At 45.4% G+C, this 23,125-nt stretch overlaps 1 protein-coding gene across 3 annotated transcripts in view; it reads right to left on the bottom strand.

The window, feature by feature from the left end:
* Positions 1-23,125, bottom strand: part of rhobtb3 (Rho related BTB domain containing 3) — a 181,528-nt gene that overhangs the window by 118,738 nt on the left and 39,665 nt on the right. Inside the window, exons 1-2 of one of the 3 annotated variants that reach the window (XM_069891837.1) lie at positions 21,154-21,654; positions 20,746-20,971 (exon numbers count right to left, since the gene is read on the bottom strand). The exons of the other annotated variants lie outside the window; for them this stretch is intronic. Coding sequence (XP_069747938.1) covers positions 20,746-20,971; positions 21,154-21,155 — 228 coding nt within the window. The 5' untranslated portion in view covers positions 21,156-21,654. Of the gene's footprint in view, positions 1-20,745; positions 20,972-21,153; positions 21,655-23,125 lie in introns of those variants that run through there. 3 annotated transcript variants of the gene reach the window in all.

Here is a 23,125-nt window from a genome sequence, read left to right as displayed (position 1 = left end):
CCTTGTAGTTTAGCAAAATAGACTGGTTTTTTACTGAACTGTTGAACTCCTCATTGCACAAGAAACTATGAATCCTCTTTCCAAGAGGATCCCTAACTACAAGATCACCAATGTTACCTGTCTCACTGTACGTTCCCTTGTAGGTTCAGTAACATGCTGTTCAAGAAAGCTTTTACAGATGCATTCTATGAACTCCTCTCAAGGTTGCCTTGATCAACTTGATTCATCCAGTCCATGTGCATGTTAAAGTCTCACACAATAACTGCTGTTCCATTTTTACATGCCTACACTATTTCTTGGTTTATTGCCTGTGCCACTAATGTTATTATGGGTTGTCCTTTAGACAACTCCCACCAGTGTTTTTATTTCCTTTACTATTCCTAATCTCTACCCAAATGGACTCAACATTTTGCTCCTTAAATCTCTTACTATTTCCCTGATCTCTTCTTTAACCAAGAGCGCTCCCCCTGCACTGCCCTCATCTTCCTGTCTGTCCTGTAGTAACTGATGTCCTTGGATATTAAATTCCCAATCCTCTCCATCCTGCAACCATGTTTCTATAGCGGCTACTAAATCATACCCCTTTGTGCTGACTGGTGCCACAAGTTCACAGAACTTGTTTCGAATAATACAGGCCTTAAGTAATCTGGTAATCTTTGCCTCTTTTCCACTTTCCTTTCATATGCTCTACTCTTCACTTTGTTTTTTTAAGCTTCTTCTTTTACTTTATCCACATTCTTCTCTTTTACTTTATGCATCCTTCTCCAATCTGTGGAACCCCACCCCTCACTATTTAATATAAAACCCTATCCACCATTCTACTTGTGTGATTTGCCAGGATTCAGGTCCCATCACGGTTCCAATGGAGCCTGTCCCCTATGAACAGTTACTTCCTTCTCCAAACCTGGTGCCAATTTCCTATGAATTGAAACCCTCTACTCCCACACCAATAATTGAGCCATACATGTAACTCTCTAATCTTCTTGACCCTGTGCCAATTTGCACATGGTTCAGGTAGTAATCCAGAGTTTATTTTTTTTGGTTCTGCTTTATATTTTAGCCCCAAGCTCCTCAAATTCCCTCAGCAGAACCACTTTCCTGGTTCTACCCATGTCATTAGTACCCATATGGCCACGACAAATGAATATTTCCTCTTTAATTACAAATACATCTTAAGGTCTGATGAGATGTCCTGAACCTGGGCATCAGGCAGCCAACACAGCCATCATCCTTCCTTCAGCCCCCACTCTCATCCACACAGGGAATAAGAATCTCACACCTGTCAGACAAGCTCAAGGGCTGATCCTCCTCCAGCACTGTCTCCTGGATCCCACTACCTATCTCACTCACAGTCACACCCTCTTGTCCCTGATCACAGGCAAAATTTGAGGCAGCTATTCTAATGGGTGTGATTACCTCCTGAAACAAAGTGTACAGGTACCTCTCTCCCTCCCCGATGTGTCACAGTGTTTGAAGCTCAGATTCCAGGTCATCAATTTGGAGCCCGAGTTTCTCGAACAACGAACACTTGCTGCAGATGTGGTCAGCAGAAACCTCAACCAAGTCCACCAGCTTCCACATCATGCCATTACAACTCATCACATGATCCTGCATGCCTACTTTAATTATTTGGTGACTTTTATATAACCACTTCTAAAAAGATAGTGTCTGATCTTGGCCTGTGGTAAAGCCTGCCTCCCATGGGCACCCTTGCATATTAACACATTTATCTAGCACGTGGTCCAAAGCCCTCTACCCCTAAGTGATACAAGTGTTCAGCTGGACACTTTTTAAAAGCTGTTAACAACCAAGCTTCAACTACTCAGTGTTTCCAAGTACTTAACATTCTCTGGATGAAAGATGTGCCCTTTTATCCCCTTTGACTGTATTCACCTTTACCCTAAAGCCATGACCTCTAGTTTTATCTACCTCAATGACTTCTGGTTCTGCCTTTCACAGCTTCCACATTTGTTTTTCTATTTTTTTTTAGGCTATTTTGCAAATCTTCTCATTCTCTAACTGCTCCCATTCAGTTATTGACCAATTACCCAAGAACCATTGGACACTAGAACATAGAAGCACGCCCTTTGGTACATCTAGTCTGAGGTATACTATTTATTCTACACATTCCCATTGACGGACCCCTGGACAACAGCCATCTGCACCCCTCCCAATCTTGTATCTATCCAATCTTCTCTTCAATGCTAAAATCTAACCTGCATTCACTACCTTCCCCTGCAGTTCATTCCATCCTCTCACCGTCCTCTGAATAAAGAAGTTCCTCGTAAATTCAAGTCAAGTTCATTGTCATCTGATTGTACAAGTACAACCCGACAAAACAGCGTTCTCTGGTCCTCGGTGCAGAACACACTAATGATAGATATGCAGGATACGTATTTTATCTATAAAAATAAATAAATAGATTTTGTTTTGTACAAATGAGTCTTGGATGGTTAGTGTGAGCAGTTCCTTTTGCCCTTTTCCCCTTAAACAATTCACTTTTCACCATTAAAACATGTCCTCCAGTTCTTGTCTCACCCAATCTAAATGGAAAAAGCTTGCTTGTATTTACCCTATCTCTACCAATCATAAATCTCATCTCATTCTCCAACACTCTAAGGAATCAAGTCCTAACCTAGTCAACCTTTTCATATCACTCAGCTCTCCAAGTCCCGGCAAGATCCTTGTAAATTTTCTCTGCACTCTTTTACTCTATTGATATCTTTCCTGTAGTTTGGTGCACACAATACTCAAAATTTGGCCTCACCATCGTCTTACACAACCTCAGCATACGTCCCAAACCTGTATTCAATGATTTATGTACCTGTTCTCAATGTCCCAACCCTATTAAAACCCTGTCTACCTGTGATGATCTTATCCACATAGTCACCCAGGTTTTAACCCATCAGAGAGGCACTACTGGGCTCGACCCACACTACAGATCCTCAGAAATTTAGCTGAATTGGGGGAGCTTAGTGAACTTGAAAGATTGCAGGACTGGAACATTGGAAAGAGGAAGGATGTGGATTAATTTAAAAATAATGTCGAACTGTTAAAGTCAAGGTGTCAGCAAACCAGGAACAAGGAACATAAATTTCAGGATTGCCCATTTATCTGCCCATTCTTCAGCTCAGCAGTACCAACTTTGAAATAAACTCATCAGCCCTCTCCCTTAAACCTACTCTGAAAAAGAGTTTGAAGACGAGAAAACATATTTGCTTTCCATGGCTCAGGGACACCAACTTTTCTTAAGTTACTCTCATAACTATCGATTCATTTCATAACTTAACATTTCAAAATATACTCTAATTTTGGAGTTGAATCTGTCTCAGCTCCTGCTTTTACATGTATTTCAGCAACTCAAACAGCTTCCCAACACTTCAGAGTCAAATTTATTGGCAATTAAATCCTGTCACCGCCACTTTGAAAGGAGGAATAACACAATATATATTTTGTTTTTCCTTCACTTTTATTTTGAGTTGCAAAAGGTCTTATCTTGCCTAATTACATGTAAAGATGTTAAACCTTTGTCTAGGATTCTACATTCCTTATATGTAGCTGGTCTTGTGGTTGGGCTTGATCTGCCCAGCCTGTAGAAAAAAGAGTCTCAGAGTTGTACGTGATGTCATGCATGTTCCCTGCCAAAAAATCTGAACTTTGAACTTTTGAACTGTTGTCGAGCCCACTCGGGAAAAGGCAATTTGGGTTTGGTGCAGTGCAATGAACTAGATTTGATTTGCGAGCTGAAGGTACAATAACTATTACAAGGTTGTGATCACATGATAGAATTCACTCTGCTTTTTGAGAGCAAGAAGCTAAAATTGGATGTGTCAGTATTTCTCTTGAGTAAAGGTAACTACAGAAGCATAAGAGAGGAGCTTGAATTGGAAGGAGACTCTACCAGGAAAGATGGTAGAACAGCAATGGCAGGAGTTTCTGGGAATCATTCAGAAGATGCATCCCCAAGAAGGAAAGAAGCATGGTAAAGGGAGGGTCAGGTCATTGTTGCTGACAAAGGAAGTCAAAGAAAATATAAAAGCAAACGAGAAGGCATACAGTATGTAGCATGAATAAAAGATCTCACGACCGGAAGGAGAACATGCACTTTTATTAGCTTATAACAGAGGGTAGGGTCTTATAGTGGTCTTCAGTAGGGCTCAGGGTTTAGGCGGTAAACCTGGGTTATATATGGGTAGATAGGGGCAGAGCCAGTCATTAGTATAACACACCACCAGTGAATCTTAGTTCACTGCACAGTATTACAAACATTAGCAGGAAGCCAAAGGTTTGGGGAGCTTTAAAAAAAAACAACAAAAGGCAACAAAATAAAAGTATTATGGGAAGAAATGATAAAAATATGAAGGGAAGTTTGCCAATAATATAAAAGAGGACATCAAATGCATTTTATTTTTAGAAATGTATAGAGTAAATGAGAGGTAGGAGTGGACAACAGATGCTGTAAAATGATACTGGAGAGGGATTAATGAGGAACAAAAAAAAAAGCAGATGAAACTGATTACTGAAAACTGTCAACTGCTCTCTAATTTTCATTATTCAATGACATCAAATCGACTGTACGATGCATCAAGTATGCATATATCATTAACATTTTGGGGGAGTACGAACGGTTTATTTTCAAAATCCGAGTATCTAACACGGTGGTGAATCTCTGCTAAGCTGCCTGTCTCCCCTCTGGCAAGCCTTGCTGTACTAACATTGGCTGTGCATTATCTCTACCGTTAAAGACACTCCCCTTGGGTATAACTGTGTATGTACCCATTGTCTTTCATTATTGTACCAGAAGTTTCTGCTAATAAAAGCCATGAATATTGTCTGACCACATCATCTTTGTCTACTTCATCAACTGGCACTTCAATTTTATTAGCAGAAATGGATGCAGCACTCAAGCCAGAGCGGCTGATAATCGACGAGTCTACCTCGAGGGCTAGAGAAATTTTCAACCACTGGATTGCTTGTTTTGATTACTACGTGGCTCGAAACAATGTGGTCGATGAAGCAATACAGTGGGGCCACCTGAATTCCCTGCTGGGTGAGATCTCTTTTGCCATAACGCAAGGAGTACCACTCTGGCTATAGCCCAGGAATGTTTGACAGCTTACTATGCGGCACCACGGAACGTGGTGCTTGCTTGACACCAGTTGCTGACTAGTTGCCAGAAACCTGTGGAAAATGATGCTGCCTATGCACTGGCTCTCGACTCACTGGCAAATGAATGTGATGTCAGGGCAGCCAATGTGCAACAACACCGCAATGCCTTGAAGCTGGATGCTTTTGTCAACAGAATCGACTCCAGTTACATCCGACAGAGGCTGCTGGAGACGGAGCCCTTAACCTACGATCCGGCAGTCACTCTAACCAAAACACTGAGAAGTGCTATGCGGTCCAGTGAAATGCTAGAAACCAAAGGGGAAACATCCAGGAGTGCTAGAACCCTGAAGGAACGAAAAAGGTGAACACCTGGCAAATGCTACTTCTGTGATAAGAGCTGGCACCCCAGACAGAAGTGCCTGGCTTGGTTTGCTACCTGCAGCTATTGTGGGAAACTCGGCCACTTCGCTAAAATGTGTAAGGCAAAAAGTACTCCCACTGATAAGAAGAGAAGCACCAATAAAATTCATCATGGGGCTATGGGAATGAAAGACAACTGTGAAAAGGAAGAATCTTCAGATGAGCAGGCTGAATCGGCTTCACGTGACGGCGAGGTGAGATCAGCACAAAGTGCCTGTGATAGCTCAATTGACTGTAAAGCTTGGGGGATGTTACGAACTGGAACAGTCGACCATTATGGGGGAGGTAAATGGTAAGACTCTCGATTGCCTAATAGACTTGGGGGATACTGACAGCTACATCCACGAGAAGGTCGCCAAAGCCTTAAATTTGTGGAGATATCCAGCGAACCAAAAGATATCGATGGCTTGTAGTGAACTTACAAAAACTGGATGGGACAAGTGTAAAGTTACTTTAAACTTGCTGGGACATTGCCTTGCTGATATTTGGCTTTTTGTAATGCCTGAGCTCCGTGTTCCTGTGTTACTGGGGTTGGATATTCAATCTCAGATGAAAAGTGTAGTGTTAAATTTCGATGGGCCACTACCCACACTTACCATCCCCCACGTTAGTTACTGCAGTCATCCACATTAAAGATCAAAGCTCTCTCCCTTTACAGTGATTTTTCCCTCAAGTGTCGGTCTATTGCCACTAAGAGCCATTCTTACAGCAAAGAGGATCGTGAGTTTATCAAAGCTGAGACCTAGAGATTGCTTAAAGAGGGAGTAATTGAACCTAGTAAGAGTCCGTGGCAGGCCCAGGTGTTAGTTGTGAAAAATCACACTAAGAAACGACTGGCTGTTGACTACAGCCAGACAATCAACCATTACACCAACCTGGATGCCTACCCCCTGCCACGCATCAATGAAATGATTAATCAGATAGCACAATTCAAAGTGTACTCCACTCTCGACCTCAAAGCAGCTTACCACCAAATCCCCAAAAAAAAGGAAAAACCCTACATGGCCTTTGAGGCTGATGGTGGGGTTATACCAGTTTAAAAGGGCATTTTTTGGAGTGATACCCTTTTAAATGGAGTGTCAGTATTTCAGAGGGAAATGGATAAGATTGTTAGGACATACGAGTTACAGGGTGCGTTTCCCTATCTGGATAATGTCACTATCTGTGGGAAAACACATGCTGAGCATGACAATAACTTAAAAAAATTTTTAGCAACAGCTAAAGAACTCAACCTTACATTTAATGGGGCAAATGTATTTTCAACACGACAGAGCTACCCATTCTGAGTTACATTGTCCGCAAGGGCGAAATCAGCCCCAATCTGGAAAGAATGGCTCCCTTTAAGAAGTTACCACTCCCAGACTCAGCAAAAGCCCTTAAAAGGTGTATGGGATTATTTTCCTACTACTGCAAATGGGTACATGACTACGCTATGAAAGCACGCCCTCTGTTTGACACTAAATCTTTTCCTCTCTCTTCAAAGGCCTTGAAGGCTTTCAAGAGAAAGCTGCACTCTCGTCCATTGATGAGGATGTCCCGTTCCAAGTGGAAACTGATGCCTCAGATTGTGCTTTGGCAGGAACCCTTAATCAAAAGGGCAGACCGGTGGCATTCTTCTCCCGCATGTTACACAGACCTGAACTAAAACATTGAAAAAGAAGCCCAGGCTATCATTGAGGCTGTTTGCTACTGGAGACACTTTCTAGCCGGCAGAAAATTTACCCTGGTCACTGATCAGAAATCTGTAGGCTACAAATCAAAAATGATAAGATGGCATGCTGATGAATAGAATTCTCAACTTACAATTATGCTCATGTTAAATTCCCAGATGGGAGCACTGACACTGTGCCCCTAAGAGATCTGGCCCCACCTGGTTCGCCCCTTCCTTGCACCCCTACTCTGAGTGAGCCTGAGAGGTTGGGCTCACCCCCCCTCCCCCAGCCTGTGACCCCTAGTCAGCATTCAGATGGCCATGCTGAGGCTCCACTGCCTCACGTTGGTGATTCTGGAGTGAGACCAGAAGTCCAATCTTCCCAAACTTACAGATCTGGAGCCTGCATTAGCTCCCAAGGTTACAAAGCAATCTGTTCCAATTAGAAAATCAACTAGAATTCGTAAACAACCTGAGAGGCTGCAGTATTCATAAAACATCTCATTATATTTCGATTGCTCTGCTAGATACTGGCGTGTTTTGACTGTCAGAGAATCCTCAATGCCAAATATGGTATCCATGTATTGCTTGCTTAAGTTTTACCTTTTGATTTTAACCCTTCTTGTGCCGCGGGGAGACTGTGGTGAAAATCTGCTAAGCTGCCTGTCTCCCCTCTGGCAAGCCTTGCTGTACTAACATTGGCTGTGCATTATCTCTACCGTTAAAGACACTCCCCTCGGGTATAACTGTGTATGGACCCATTGTCTTTCATTATTGTACCAGAAACCAGAAGTTTCTGCTAATAAAAGCCATGAATATTGTCTGACTACATAGTCTTTGTCTACTTCATCAACTGGCACTTCAAACACTTCACCAGTAATGTGCCAGAAATTCAAGAGTCAGGGGACAGAAGTGAGTGTAGAGGCTTGATTTGGAAACTCAAGTGTCCAGGAATGCAGAAGCCTGCAAAAAAAAAAAAAGAAACAAATAGGCACTGCCCTTCTGTCTGTTAAAGGCATCTACTTGAGGCACTGCCTCAACACCATAAAGGACCCCATCACTTTGGTCACACTTTCTTCTCATTCAGGCCAAAGGTACAGAAGCCTGACATCCACCACCTCGAGGATCGTCATGGGTACATTGAGTGGGCAACTGGGAATATTCACTTATTCTTTCATATTTATCATCTTTTCTTATTTTGTCTGATAATTTAACTTATACTTGTTGTTTATTAGTTTATCTTATGTACTATGTACTTGCTGTGGGCAAGAATTTTAGTGTATCTATATCTTCACGTGTATAACAATAAATTCTAATCTCATCATCCTTATCAAGTACTCTCCCATATAATCATGTCAATAAAGTTCTTAATTTATATTCTGCTATGGCAAACTTAAGCATTTTGTTTATCTTCACATTCTTACTGAAATTCTGACCTGCTCTCTAACTTGCATTATTCATTGACATCAGATCTACTGTGTATGATGCATCAGGTATGTACCGTATATATCATTAAAACTTTGGGGGGTGGGGTAGAAATATGAATGGTTTATTTTCAGAATCCTGGCATCTAACACTTATCCAGACTGGAGTCAAAATTTGAACATTAAGGTAGTATTAGGGAGCTGAAAGGTTTTACTGAAGTCATGGTCTATAACAGCTTCTTCTCCTCTGCCATCAGATTTCTGAAAGGACAAAGAAAGTGACTCTGCATCATTTTCAGATTGATTGTCAGAGTTCATACATGACATCACATACAACCCTGAGATTCTTTTTCCTGTGAGCGAGGCAGAATTATCACTTACTGATAGTGTAAAAAAAACTGTACACAACTACACATGTAAATATATAAAGAACAGTAAACTGATAACAAATGTAAACAAACTGTGCATTAGAGAGAATTTTTTTTTTAAATCAATGAAGTGCACAAGTAAGAGTCCTTAAATGAGTCCCTAATTGAGTTTGTCATTGAGGAGTCTGATGGTGGAGGGGTAGTAGCTGTTCCTGAACCTGGTGGCATGTCTTGTGGCACCGACACCTCTTTCCTGATGGTAGCAACGAGAACAGAAGGTGTGCTGAGTGGTGTGGATCCTTGATTATCGCTGCTGCTCTCTGACAGAAGCGTTACCTGTAGATATTCTTGATAGTGGTGAGGGTTTTGTCATTGATGTCCTGGGCTGTGTCTACTACCTTTGGAGAGCTTTACACTCAGGGGTATTGGTGTTCCCATACCAGACCATGATGCAGCCAGTTAGTACACTTTCCACCACACCTCTGTAGAAATTTGCCAGGGTTTCTGATGTCATACCAAATCTCCACATACTCCTGAGAAAGTAGAGGCACTGATTTGCTTTCTTCACAATGCTCAGATCCTCTGAGATAGTGACTCCCGAGAATTTAGGGCAGCATGGTTGGCGTACCGGTTAGCACAATGCTTTTACAGTGTCAGTGATTAGGACCAGGGTTTGAATTCCACGTTGTCTATGAGGAGTTTGTACATTCTCCCAATGTCTGCATGGGTTTTCCCAAGGGGCTCTGGTTTACTCCTATTGTTCAAAACGTACCGGCATTGCAAATAAATTGGGTGGCACAGACCCGTGGGCTGAAATGGCTCTGTTACAGTGCTTCAAGTCTAAATTTTAAACACCTTTTAATCCGCCAATGATCACTGGATTGTATACCTCTGGTTTTCCCTTCATGAAGTCAGGAATCAGTTCCTTACATTTTGTGAAGAGTGCAAGGTCGTTGTTGATGCACCATTCAGTCAAGTTTTCAATCTCCCACCTCTATACTGACTCATCACCTTTCTTTATACTACCGTGATATTATCGGCAAATTTGTAGATGGTGTTATTGTTGTACTGAGCCACACAGTTGTAGGTGTAAGTCGAGTAGAGCAGGGGGCTCTGGCACCGATGGAGATGTCTTGGTAATCACAATGGTTATGGTTTGGAGGTGAGGAAATCCAGGATCCAAATCCACAGTGGGATTGCTGGGTCCAAATCCACAGTGGGATTGCTGGGTCCAAATCCACAGTGGGATTGCTGGGTCCAAATCCACAGTGGGATTGCTGGGTCCAAATCCACAGTGGGATTGCTGGGTCCAAATCCACAGTGGGATTGCTGGGTCCAAATCCACAGTGGGATTGCTGGGTCCAAATCCACAGTGGGATTGCTGGGTCCAAATCCACAGTGGGATTGCTGGGTCCAAATCCACAGTGGGATTGCTGGGTCCAAATCCACAGTGGGATTGCTGGGTCCAAATCCACAGTGGGATTGCTGGGTCCAAATCCACAGTGGGATTGCTGGGTCCAAATCCACAGTGGGATTGCTGGGTCCAAATCCACAGTGGGATTGCTGGGTCCAAATCCACAGTGGGATTGCTGGGTCCAAATCCACAGTGGGATTGCTGGGTCCAAATCCACAGTGGGATTGCTGGGTCCAAATCCACAGTGGGATTGCTGGGTCCAAATCCACAGTGGGATTGCTGGGTCCAAATCCACAGTGGGATTGCTGGGTCCAAATCCACAGTGGGATTGCTGGGTCCAAATCCACAGTGGGATTGCTGGGTCCAAATCCACAGTGGGATTGCTGGGTCCAAATCCACAGTGGGATTGCTGGGTCCAAATCCACAGTGGGATTGCTGGGTCCAAATCCACAGTGGGATTGCTGGGTCCAAATCCACAGTGGGATTGCTGGGTCCAAATCCACAGTGGGATTGCTGGGTCCAAATCCACAGTGGGATTGCTGGGTCCAAATCCACAGTGGGATTGCTGGGTCCAAATCCACAGTGGGATTGCTGGGTCCAAATCCACAGTGGGATTGCTGGGTCCAAATCCACAGTGGGATTGCTGGGTCCAAATCCACAGTGGGATTGCTGGGTCCAAATCCACAGTGGGATTGCTGGGTCCAAATCCACAGTGGGATTGCTGGGTCCAAATCCACAGTGGGATTGCTGGGTCCAAATCCACAGTGGGATTGCTGGGTCCAAATCCACAGTGGGATTGCTGGGTCCAAATCCACAGTGGGATTGCTGGGTCCAAATCCACAGTGGGATTGCTGGGTCCAAATCCACAGTGGGATTGCTGGGTCCAAATCCACAGTGGGATTGCTGGGTCCAAATCCACAGTGGGATTGCTGGGTCCAAATCCACAGTGGGATTGCTGGGTCCAAATCCACAGTGGGATTGCTGGGTCCAAATCCACAGTGGGATTGCTGGGTCCAAATCCACAGTGGGATTGCTGGGTCCAAATCCACAGTGGGATTGCTGGGTCCAAATCCACAGTGGGATTGCTGGGTCCAAATCCACAGTGGGATTGCTGGGTCCAAATCCACAGTGGGATTGCTGGGTCCAAATCCACAGTGGGATTGCTGGGTCCAAATCCACAGTGGGATTGCTGGGTCCAAATCCACAGTGGGATTGCTGGGTCCAAATCCACAGTGGGATTGCTGGGTCCAAATCCACAGTGGGATTGCTGGGTCCAAATCCACAGTGGGATTGCTGGGTCCAAATCCACAGTGGGATTGCTGGGTCCAAATCCACAGTGGGATTGCTGGGTCCAAATCCACAGTGGGATTGCTGGGTCCAAATCCACAGTGGGATTGCTGGGTCCAAATCCACAGTGGGATTGCTGGGTCCAAATCCACAGTGGGATTGCTGGGTCCAAATCCACAGTGGGATTGCTGGGTCCAAATCCACAGTGGGATTGCTGGGTCCAAATCCACAGTGGGATTGCTGGGTCCAAATCCACAGTGGGATTGCTGGGTCCAAATCCACAGTGGGATTGCTGGGTCCAAATCCACAGTGGGATTGCTGGGTCCAAATCCACAGTGGGATTGCTGGGTCCAAATCCACAGTGGGATTGCTGGGTCCAAATCCACAGTGGGATTGCTGGGTCCAAATCCACAGTGGGATTGCTGGGTCCAAATCCACAGTGGGATTGCTGGGTCCAAATCCACAGTGGGATTGCTGGGTCCAAATCCACAGTGGGATTGCTGGGTCCAAATCCACAGTGGGATTGCTGGGTCCAAATCCACAGTGGGATTGCTGGGTCCAATTCCACAGTGGGATTGCTGGGTCCAATTCCACAGTGGGATTGCTGGGTCCAATTCCACAGTGGGATTGCTGGGTCCAATTCCACAGTGGGATTGCTGGGTCCAATTCCACAGTGGGATTGCTGGGTCCAATTCCACAGTGGGATTGCTGGGTCCAATTCCACAGTGGGATTGCTGGGTCCAATTCCACAGTGGGATTGCTGGGTCCAATTCCACAGTGGGATTGCTGGGTCCAATTCCACAGTGGGATTGCTGGGTCCAATTCCACAGTGGGATTGCTGGGTCCAATTCCACAGTGGGATTGCTGGGTCCAATTCCACAGTGGGATTGCTGGGTCCAATTCCACAGTGGGATTGCTGGGTCCAATTCCACAGTGGGATTGCTGGGTCCAATTCCACAGTGGGATTGCTGGGTCCAATTCCACAGTGGGATTGCTGGGTCCAATTCCACAGTGGGATTGCTGGGTCCAATTCCACAGTGGGATTGCTGGGTCCAATTCCACAGTGGGATTGCTGGGTCCAATTCCACAGTGGGATTGCTGGGTCCAATTCCACAGTGGGATTGCTGGGTCCAATTCCACAGTGGGATTGCTGGGTCCAATTCCACAGTGGGATTGCTGGGTCCAATTCCACAGTGGGATTGCTGGGTCCAATTCCACAGTGGGATTGCTGGGTCCAATTCCACAGTGGGATTGCTGGGTCCAATTCCACAGTGGGATTGCTGGGTCCAATTCCACAGTGGGATTGCTGGGTCCAATTCCACAGTGGGATTGCTGGGTCCAATTCCACAGTGGGATTGCTGGGTCCAATTCCACAGTGGGATTGCTGGGTCCAATTCCACAGTGGGATTGCTGGGTCCAATTCCACAGTGGGATTGCTGGGTCCAATTCCACAGTGGGATTGCTGGGTCCAATTCCACAGTGGGATTGCTGGGTCCAATTCCACAGTGGGATTGCTGGGTCCAATTCCACAGTGGGATTGCTGGGTCCAATTCCACAGTGGGATTGCTGGGTCCAATTCCACAGTGGGATTGCTGGGTCCAATTCCACAGTGGGATTGCTGGGTCCAATTCCACAGTGGGATTGCTGGGTCCAATTCCACAGTGGGATTGCTGGGTCCAATTCCACAGTGGGATTGCTGGGTCCAATTCCACAGTGGGATTGCTGGGTCCAATTCCACAGTGGGATTGCTGGGTCCAATTCCACAGTGGGATTGCTGGGTCCAATTCCACAGTGGGATTGCTGGGTCCAATTCCACAGTGGGATTGCTGGGTCCAATTCCACAGTGGGATTGCTGGGTCCAATTCCACAGTGGGATTGCTGGGTCCAATTCCACAGTGGGATTGCTGGGTCCAATTCCACAGTGGGATTGCTGGGTCCAATTCCACAGTGGGATTGCTGGGTCCAATTCCACAGTGGGATTGCTGGGTCCAATTCCACAGTGGGATTGCTGGGTCCAATTCCACAGTGGGATTGCTGGGTCCAATTCCACAGTGGGATTGCTGGGTCCAATTCCACAGTGGGATTGCTGGGTCCAATTCCACAGTGGGATTGCTGGGTCCAATTCCACAGTGGGATTGCTGGGTCCAATTCCACAGTGGGATTGCTGGGTCCAATTCCACAGTGGGATTGCTGGGTCCAATTCCACAGTGGGATTGCTGGGTCCAATTCCACAGTGGGATTGCTGGGTCCAATTCCACAGTGGGATTGCTGGGTCCAATTCCACAGTGGGATTGCTGGGTCCAATTCCACAGTGGGATTGCTGGGTCCAATTCCACAGTGGGATTGCTGGGTCCAATTCCACAGTGGGATTGCTGGGTCCAATTCCACAGTGGGATTGCTGGGTCCAATTCCACAGTGGGATTGCTGGGTCCAATTCCACAGTGGGATTGCTGGGTCCAATTCCACAGTGGGATTGCTGGGTCCAATTCCACAGTGGGATTGCTGGGTCCAATTCCACAGTGGGATTGCTGGGTCCAATTCCACAGTGGGATTGCTGGGTCCAATTCCACAGTGGGATTGCTGGGTCCAATTCCACAGTGGGATTGCTGGGTCCAATTCCACAGTGGGATTGCTGGGTCCAATTCCACAGTGGGATTGCTGGGTCCAATTCCACAGTGGGATTGCTGGGTCCAATTCCACAGTGGGATTGCTGGGTCCAATTCCACAGTGGGATTGCTGGGTCCAATTCCACAGTGGGATTGCTGGGTCCAATTCCACAGTGGGATTGCTGGGTCCAATTCCACAGTGGGATTGCTGGGTCCAATTCCACAGTGGGATTGCTGGGTCCAATTCCACAGTGGGATTGCTGGGTCCAATTCCACAGTGGGATTGCTGGGTCCAATTCCACAGTGGGATTGCTGGGTCCAATTCCACAGTGGGATTGCTGGGTCCAATTCCACAGTGGGATTGCTGGGTCCAATTCCACAGTGGGATTGCTGGGTCCAATTCCACAGTGGGATTGCTGGGTCCAATTCCACAGTGGGATTGCTGGGTCCAATTCCACAGTGGGATTGCTGGGTCCAATTCCACAGTGGGATTGCTGGGTCCAATTCCACAGTGGGATTGCTGGGTCCAATTCCACAGTGGGATTGCTGGGTCCAATTCCACAGTGGGATTGCTGGGTCCAATTCCACAGTGGGATTGCTGGGTCCAATTCCACAGTGGGATTGCTGGGTCCAATTCCACAGTGGGATTGCTGGGTCCAATTCCACAGTGGGATTGCTGGGTCCAATTCCACAGTGGGATTGCTGGGTCCAATTCCACAGTGGGATTGCTGGGTCCAATTCCACAGTGGGATTGCTGGGTCCAATTCCACAGTGGGATTGCTGGGTCCAATTCCACAGTGGGATTGCTGGGTCCAATTCCACAGTGGGATTGCTGGGTCCAATTCCACAGTGGGATTGCTGGGTCCAATTCCACAGTGGGATTGCTGGGTCCAATTCCACAGTGGGATTGCTGGGTCCAATTCCACAGTGGGATTGCTGGGTCCAATTCCACAGTGGGATTGCTGGGTCCAATTCCACAGTGGGATTGCTGGGTCCAATTCCACAGTGGGATTGCTGGGTCCAATTCCACAGTGGGATTGCTGGGTCCAATTCCACAGTGGGATTGCTGGGTCCAATTCCACAGTGGGATTGCTGGGTCCAATTCCACAGTGGGATTGCTGGGTCCAATTCCACAGTGGGATTGCTGGGTCCAATTCCACAGTGGGATTGCTGGGTCCAATTCCACAGTGGGATTGCTGGGTCCAATTCCACAGTGGGATTGCTGGGTCCAATTCCACAGTGGGATTGCTGGGTCCAATTCCACAGTGGGATTGCTGGGTCCAATTCCACAGTGGGATTGCTGGGTCCAATTCCACAGTGGGATTGCTGGGTCCAATTCCACAGTGGGATTGCTGGGTCCAATTCCACAGTGGGATTGCTGGGTCCAATTCCACAGTGGGATTGCTGGGTCCAATTCCACAGTGGGATTGCTGGGTCCAATTCCACAGTGGGATTGCTGGGTCCAATTCCACAGTGGGATTGCTGGGTCCAATTCCACAGTGGGATTGCTGGGTCCAATTCCACAGTGGGATTGCTGGGTCCAATTCCACAGTGGGATTGCTGGGTCCAATTCCACAGTGGGATTGCTGGGTCCAATTCCACAGTGGGATTGCTGGGTCCCAGTTCTTGGAGCTTGGTCATCAGTTTTGAGGGGATGCAAGTGTTAAATCCTGAACTGCAGTTGATCCTGATGAATGCATCTTTGCTATCCAATTGTTTCAGGGCTTTGTGCAGAGTCAGTGAGACAGCATCTGCCGTAAACGATAGGTGAACTGGAACGTATTCCTCCCCCCTCCCACTTAGACATAATTTGATTATTTTTAAACATGAAAATTTCCCTTTATAAGCACAAGTGATCATCAGTACTTTCTGATTAATTTAATTCTAAATATGTAAGACCCAAGAAAAGTGACCTAGATATTATGTTGTGTTGCATCTACTGTAGTTAAAGCAAAAGATCTTCATATGAATACTAAAAAATATAGCAAGAATATAGAGAAAAAATTTCTCATTATCTTTTCCATTAAAAAAAATGGAAATTATAGCAATTTCGCACATGTGATGCTGCCACAAAACAAATCATTTTAGTGACATGTTCATGACAATAAATTCTGAAGTTTCAGTCATTCAGGAACATCAATTTTTGACTGTTAAACTAACATTAAATGAAATGATGTCACAAAATTATTGTAAGCTTTTTTGAATAAATCTCTTTCTGCATTTGAAATAATATGATCCAAGATGCCAAACCTTAGTTGTGAAATCATTTGTGATAAAGGCCTACTTTAGATTGCCCTTTCCATTAATTACTAACCATGCAGATGAGAACACAACTTTGCAGCTTAAAGAAGGTGAAGATGTATTTGTCACCTCACCAATTTTGATGGATCCTGGGAATCCCTTATCTTTCTCATGGGAGTTAACAGTTCTGAGACTTGTATAAGACAAGGATAGTAAAATTAAAATTTATCATACCATGTAATCTTCATCCCTTCAGCAGAAAAGCTCATTGCTTTAGTATGCTCCATTCAAAGTATTTTCTTTAACTGTTAGTAATTTTTCTAAATGATGAGAGAAATTCTCAATCCATCTTTCATAACAAAAAGATGCCACCAAAGCCTAATTTTTGGAAGTGTCTCTTCTGAAGCCTCAATCCACACATTTCTCTTGTTTATATTCACCTCTGAATACTACTTTAGAACACTGCATTTTCCCTTTGTTTCCACTGAAATTATTATTTTTTCCCCATGTAATGCTTTACTCAGCTATGGCCAAGAAAGAGGTTGTGATCAAAATTCTGTGCCATTCATCATCCTGAGCACTCATTAAGCAGAACCCAATAGGAACATAGCAGTGGTTTGGATAGTAATGTTCCATTGCCTTTAATATATACAGCAGGGGTGGCCAAACCACGGCTCGCAAGCCACATGCGGCTCGTGGAAAATTCGAATATTCTATAAATATTCCTTGCCCGCCCAACTCACGCTGACAGTCTCTTGCCTGCCCAACTCATGCTGCTGGTCTCTCGCATGCCCGACTAATAACACTAATTTTGTAAGGTGGAAGTCTGATTAAAATATCTCTAATATTTTGGTTTACCTTTTTTTTTTAACCTATTTGTGTCTGTGATGACTGAAACTAATACAAATTAACAGTTTAAAAACTGCATGCATGAATAAATATTGCATTTAATATGCATTTCTTAAAATTTATATAAAAGTTTGGTAACAAAATGTGTATGTAACAATAAAAACGTATGTGTGAATTCTGTTCATGTCCTGCAGCTTTCAAGCATCTGAGCTTTATCTTTTGAGGCTCTTACCTTAAGCAAGTTTGGCAGCCCCTGATATACAGTATATTCTCCCTTTTGGAAGAAAAAAAAGCACTGCCATTCTTAGCTTTGTTAATTGGATAATAGAAGTACTCAATTTCTATCATGATTCAATTATTTGTTACATCAAACTTGGACCTTATAAGCACAAGCTAACAATAGGTGCTCAAAACAGTTCAGTACTTGCTGATTAATTTAGTTCTAAATACTACCCAAAAAAAGTGACCTACCTATTATGTTGTTGCCTCTACTGTAGTTACTGCAAAAAAACGTCATATAAATAGTTGAAAATATAGCCAAGAATATAGATGAGAAAACTGTTTTTTCTCATTACCTTTCATAGATTTGTAGCTAAGTTTTATCTTCATGAACTTTAAGAAAATTCCAGATGACAAATTTAAACTATTTTAGAACATAGGACATAGAAACGTACAACAAAGGAATAGGCCCTTCACCCCATGATGTCTGTGCTGTTTGTAATGCCACATTAAATTAAATCTGTTCTGCCTGCTCACATGATCCATATCCCTCCATTTCCTGCAAATACATGTGTCTATCTAGAAGCCTCTTAAATGAGACAATTGTAACTGCCTCCATCACTACCTGTAATAGATATCTACCCCTCTGTGTGTGTAAAAAAAAATTCCCCACACATTTCCTTTAAACTTCGCCACTCCCGCCACCATCCCCCCCCCCCCCCCCGCACCATAAAGGTAAAAAAAAGTTAAGATTCCATTATTGTCACGTAATACTACATTTAGAATGTAGCATACATGAAATTCTTTAACTTTGTCCACCGTAAGGCAGAGAGAGAATTGTCCAGCTCCCCTCACAGAAACATATAGCACCTGGTGTTCCGAGGCGATATTGACCAGACCGGTGTCTGCTGAGCTTCCGAGATCAGACAATCTCAGGCATATTCAGGCTATTAGGAATACATGACCTCTAGTAATTAACACTTTTACCTGGGACAAAGTTTCTGACCATCTTCCTTATCCATAAACTTCTATCGTCTCCCTTCAGCCTCCAACGCTCCAGAGAAAACAGCCTGTTTGGCCAATCTCTCCTTTCCCTTTAATCCAGGCAGCATTCTGCCACATCTCCACATCTTTCCTAGAATAATGCAGCCAGAATTGTACACAATTCTTGAAGTGCCGCCCAACCAAAGCTTGATATAGCTGCTGCTTAATGTTTTTACTCAGTGCCCCCACCAATGAAGGGAAGCATGCTTTTTTTGCCTATCAGCATGCATGGCCATTTTCAGAGAGCTATGGACTTGGACGACTAGATCCCATATTCTTAATGGTCCTGTCATTAACTATATACTTCCTCCTTACAATTGACCTCTAAAATGGAGCAGCTCACCATTGTATGGATTAAACTCCATCTGCTCTTTTTCTGTAAATGATCTATATTCTTAAGAATATATCCTTAAGAATTAAGGGGCAGAGGTTTAGAGGTAACATGAGGGGGAACTTCTTTACTCAGAGAGTGGTAGCTGTGTGGAATGATCTTCCGGGAGAAATAGTGGCGGCGGAGTCAATTGTATTATTTAAGAAAATGTTGGACAGGTATATGGATGAGAAGAAGATGGAGGGTTATGGGCATTGTGCAGGGAGGTGGGATTAGAAAGGGGTGTTTGGTTCGGTGCGGACTAGAAGGGCCTAATGGCCTGTTTCCGTGCTGTAATTGTTATGTTATGTTATGTTATGCTATATATTTATAGCTGTCTACACAGTCCACAAACCCATCTATCTTTGTGACATCTGCAATCTTATCTATATTCTCATTCAAGTCATTTATTAACATCACAAAGAACAGGTGTCCCTGCATCCATCCTGCAGAACATCACTCATCACGAACGTCCAGTCAAAATAACATTCTTCCACAACTATCCTCTGTCTTCTATGCGCAACCCAATTCGGAATTCAAGCTATAAATTCATCACGAATATCGTGCACCCCTTCTGGATCTTATCAAATACCTTGCTAAAGAACATGTAGACAACCTCCACTGCCACCTCCTCAAAAAACTCAGTCAAGTTTGTAGGACAAGACTTGCTCTGCTCAAAACCATGCGGACGATCCCGAATCAGGCCATTCCTTTCCAAATGCACAAGACTTCACTTCAATCTCTGGAAGCCATTTTTTTAAAACGCCATTAACAGAAACAAAATATTCTTCTGTAACATAGATCATAAAGGCAAACATTTATTTTCCCTGGTGTTGTTCACATGTAAATTTAGGATCTGAAGCATGGTTTTTTTCAATGAATCTTTAAAAGGAATGCTGTTCGCCCTGGCCTTCTCCTTTCATGTTACTTAATAGGAGGGGGAGATGGAGTGCTGGAAAAAGGCATCTCTTGAAGTCAACTGAATAGTTAGGGGGGGAGTTTCTAGAGTTGCAGTTGTTGAGAGATATTGAATTTTAAGACCTTGAAAGAAAACTAGATAAGGTAGAAAATAACTGTTTTCTTTCCCTGAAAAAAATGTTTCTGATTTATGTTACAAAATAACGAAAACGTATGCAAGACTGCGTCTGCAAAGTTTAGAAGAATGAGAGATGCAAACTTCTTAATTGGCTTGACTGGACAGATGTGGAGTTGATAATTCCTCTGACAAAGGTGTCCTTCAGTCTGAGACGAGATTTATTTTTCTCCCAAAGGGTAGGGAACCTTTGAATTCTCTACCGAAGAGCGCGTGGACGCCTGGACCATAAGTGACAGAGGAGATCACTGATTTCAAAGAGAATGGGGTACTCAAGGAAGGTGGGAAACGCACGAAGAATAAACTCCTACTTCCATTTCTTGTAGTTTGACACTTGCGACATTAAGACCGTGTGGGGAACAGATTGAAATTCCACAACGTTGGAGAAATGGAAAACAAATGTGCCCAAAATAAGGCAACGTTTACTGTCCACACATTGAACAACTCTAATTTTTTTAAAAATCATAGTTTGAAATTGCAAACTTTAAAACTATTCGCCCTCAGGCCAACTGGACTTCCTATAGCAGACTACTGAACTGAGGCGGTGGGATGGGATGTCCAGCAGTGCTTGAAGCGGACGCCTGTGCCGTCCGGCACAGCGCTCGGATGGCCCGAAACGGAGTCCCGTTCGGTACCCGCTGCTCCCTTACCCAACTTGCACAGTCGTGAATCAGCCCCCTGACTCTGCCGAAGACACAGGCTTGGTACTCGACGAAGGCAGGGCATGTCACGGGGGCGGCAAAGCCCAGCAGTCGCCTCTCCTCCATGTGCCGAATGATTGCCCGTCTGCCGAAATAGGCGGTGATCAGATCCGGCTGCTGCGGGGTTTCTTCAAAGCCCCCCTTCTCGTTTCCCAGAGCCACGATACGAACCGACCTAAACGAGTGAGGGGGGTGGGGGGAAGAAGAGTCAGTGGAGCCGGCATAAACACTCCGGAGCAACGCGCTCGCCAGGCTGGCCGGCGCTTTGTGCCTGAGATCCAGCTCCCCAGCCTGATCGGGCCGAAACAAATTTAAACCAAAATATTCACGCCGACAAATCGGTGCCTGCCAACTTACATGATCACCGCTGCGGCTCCTCGAAAGCCGAATGCAAACGGCGCGGTTCTTTCATCGTCCTTTCAATCCGAATAACAAAGAAACGAGAAGTGAGTTGAAGCGAGTCGCCAGCGGCAGGCGCTGAACTTTACTCCCCTCCGCAGTTGCCCCGACGTGCTCCGGGCGCTCGGCGGTGCCTGCCGGCCGACCGACCGACCGACCAAATCACAGGGCGGCCGGCAGAGCCAGTGGTCGCCGCGAACCGGACAGAGGGTCGATTTCTATATATATACATCCACAAGCCCCGGTCCGAGTCCTGACGTCAGTGAAACTCATCGGGCGGACACATTCGATTTCAACCCTTTCCAAAACCATTCCAATGCAAGCAGAGCGACTGGGAGATTTAACCACACTGGAAGTGTTGGCAGCCGTTTCTAAAACAGTGGTTGATTTAAATAGAGGGAGAGTTCATCTGCAATCCGGTCATTTGTAAAGAGAGAGAGAAATCGAGGATTGCAGCAGGTGGCTGAGATCAATGTGCCCCGTGTCCTTTAAACGTGTGGTGCAGACAGCTGCGGCGGTCACTTAACATCATTGTTTGCTGCTGGTGACCTAAGTGAATGAGGCCAAGAGTCGTCGGGAATCAGCAGATTTGATACAGCGGATAGCTTTCGAAACTCCCCCCCCCCCCCCCCCCACCCCACACCCCATGTAACTCATTCCACCTTAATTGAAAGGACTGGTCAACGCATCCCAATAATTGTATTGTCCCTGCAAAGTCTTAGAAGGTCCGACCCACGTTTGCAATTCATTATAGCCCACTTGCATCCCAGTAAATCGGCCGTCCAGTGTCCCGGGAAAGGAACGCTTTCACATCACAGGCTGATCCCCTGCGTTTGGTCTGTTCTCCCTTTAATGGGAAGTGCCTGCAATGTTGCTGCCTGATCTCAACGCCGGAGATTGGACTGGGGTCGAGGCCGGCAATCCCTGGCGTGAGATGACGTCATCGCACGCCGGGGCGTTGAGCAGATTTTGCTTTCCTCTTTGGCTTGGCTTTGCGGACGAAGATTTATGGAGGGGTAATGTCCACGTCTGCTGCAGGCTCGTTGGTGACTGACAAGTCCGATGTGGGACAGGCAGGCATAGTTGCAGCGGTTGGAAGGGAAAATTGGTTGGTTGGTGTTGGGTTTTTCCTCCTTTGTCTTTTGTCAGTGAGGTGGGCTCTGCGGTCTTCTTCAAAGGAGGTTGCTGCCCGCCAAACTGTGAAGCGCCAAGATGCACAGTTGGAGGCGAGATCAGCCCACTGGCAGTGGTCAATGTGGCAGGCACCAAGAGATTTCTTTAAGCAGTCCTTGTACCTCTTTGGTGCACCACTGTCTCGGTGGCCAGTGGAGAGCTCGCCATAGAACACGATCTTGGGAAGGCGATGGTCCTCCATTCTGGAGACGTGACCCACCCAGTGCAGTTGGGTCTTCAGCAGCATGGATTCGATGCTTGTAGACTCTACCAGCTCGAGTACTTCGATGTTGGTGATGAAGTCATTCCAATGGATGTTGAGGATGGACAGAGACAGTGCTGATGGAAGCGTTCTAGGAGCCGTAGGTGATGCCGGTAGAGGACCCATGATTCGGAGCTGAACAGGAGCGTGGGTATGACAACGACTCTGTACATGCGGATCTTTGTGTGTTTCTTCAGGTGGTTGTTTTTCCAGACTCTTTTGTGTAGTCTTTCAAAGGTGCTATTTACCTTGGTGAGTCTTTGTCTATCTCTTTGTTGATCCTTGCAACAGATGAAATGGTGCAGCCAAGGTAGGTAAACTGGTTGACCGTTTTGAGTTCAGTGTGCCCAATGGAGATGTGGGGGGCTGGTGGTTATGGTGGGGAGCTGGCTGATGGAGGATCTCAGTTTTCATACTTGCCACTTGAAAGGCCAATTGGCGGACGATTCCTGGGATCACTGGCACGTGCGAAAGGGGCTTATGTTTAATCTTGTT

The sequence above is a fragment of the Narcine bancroftii genome, chromosome 1, assembly GCF_036971445.1.
Source record: "Narcine bancroftii isolate sNarBan1 chromosome 1, sNarBan1.hap1, whole genome shotgun sequence".
Lineage (NCBI taxonomy): Eukaryota > Metazoa > Chordata > Chondrichthyes > Torpediniformes > Narcinidae > Narcine > Narcine bancroftii.
Note: the sequence above shows the minus strand (reverse complement) of the source record. Positions and strands in the feature narration are given on the sequence as shown.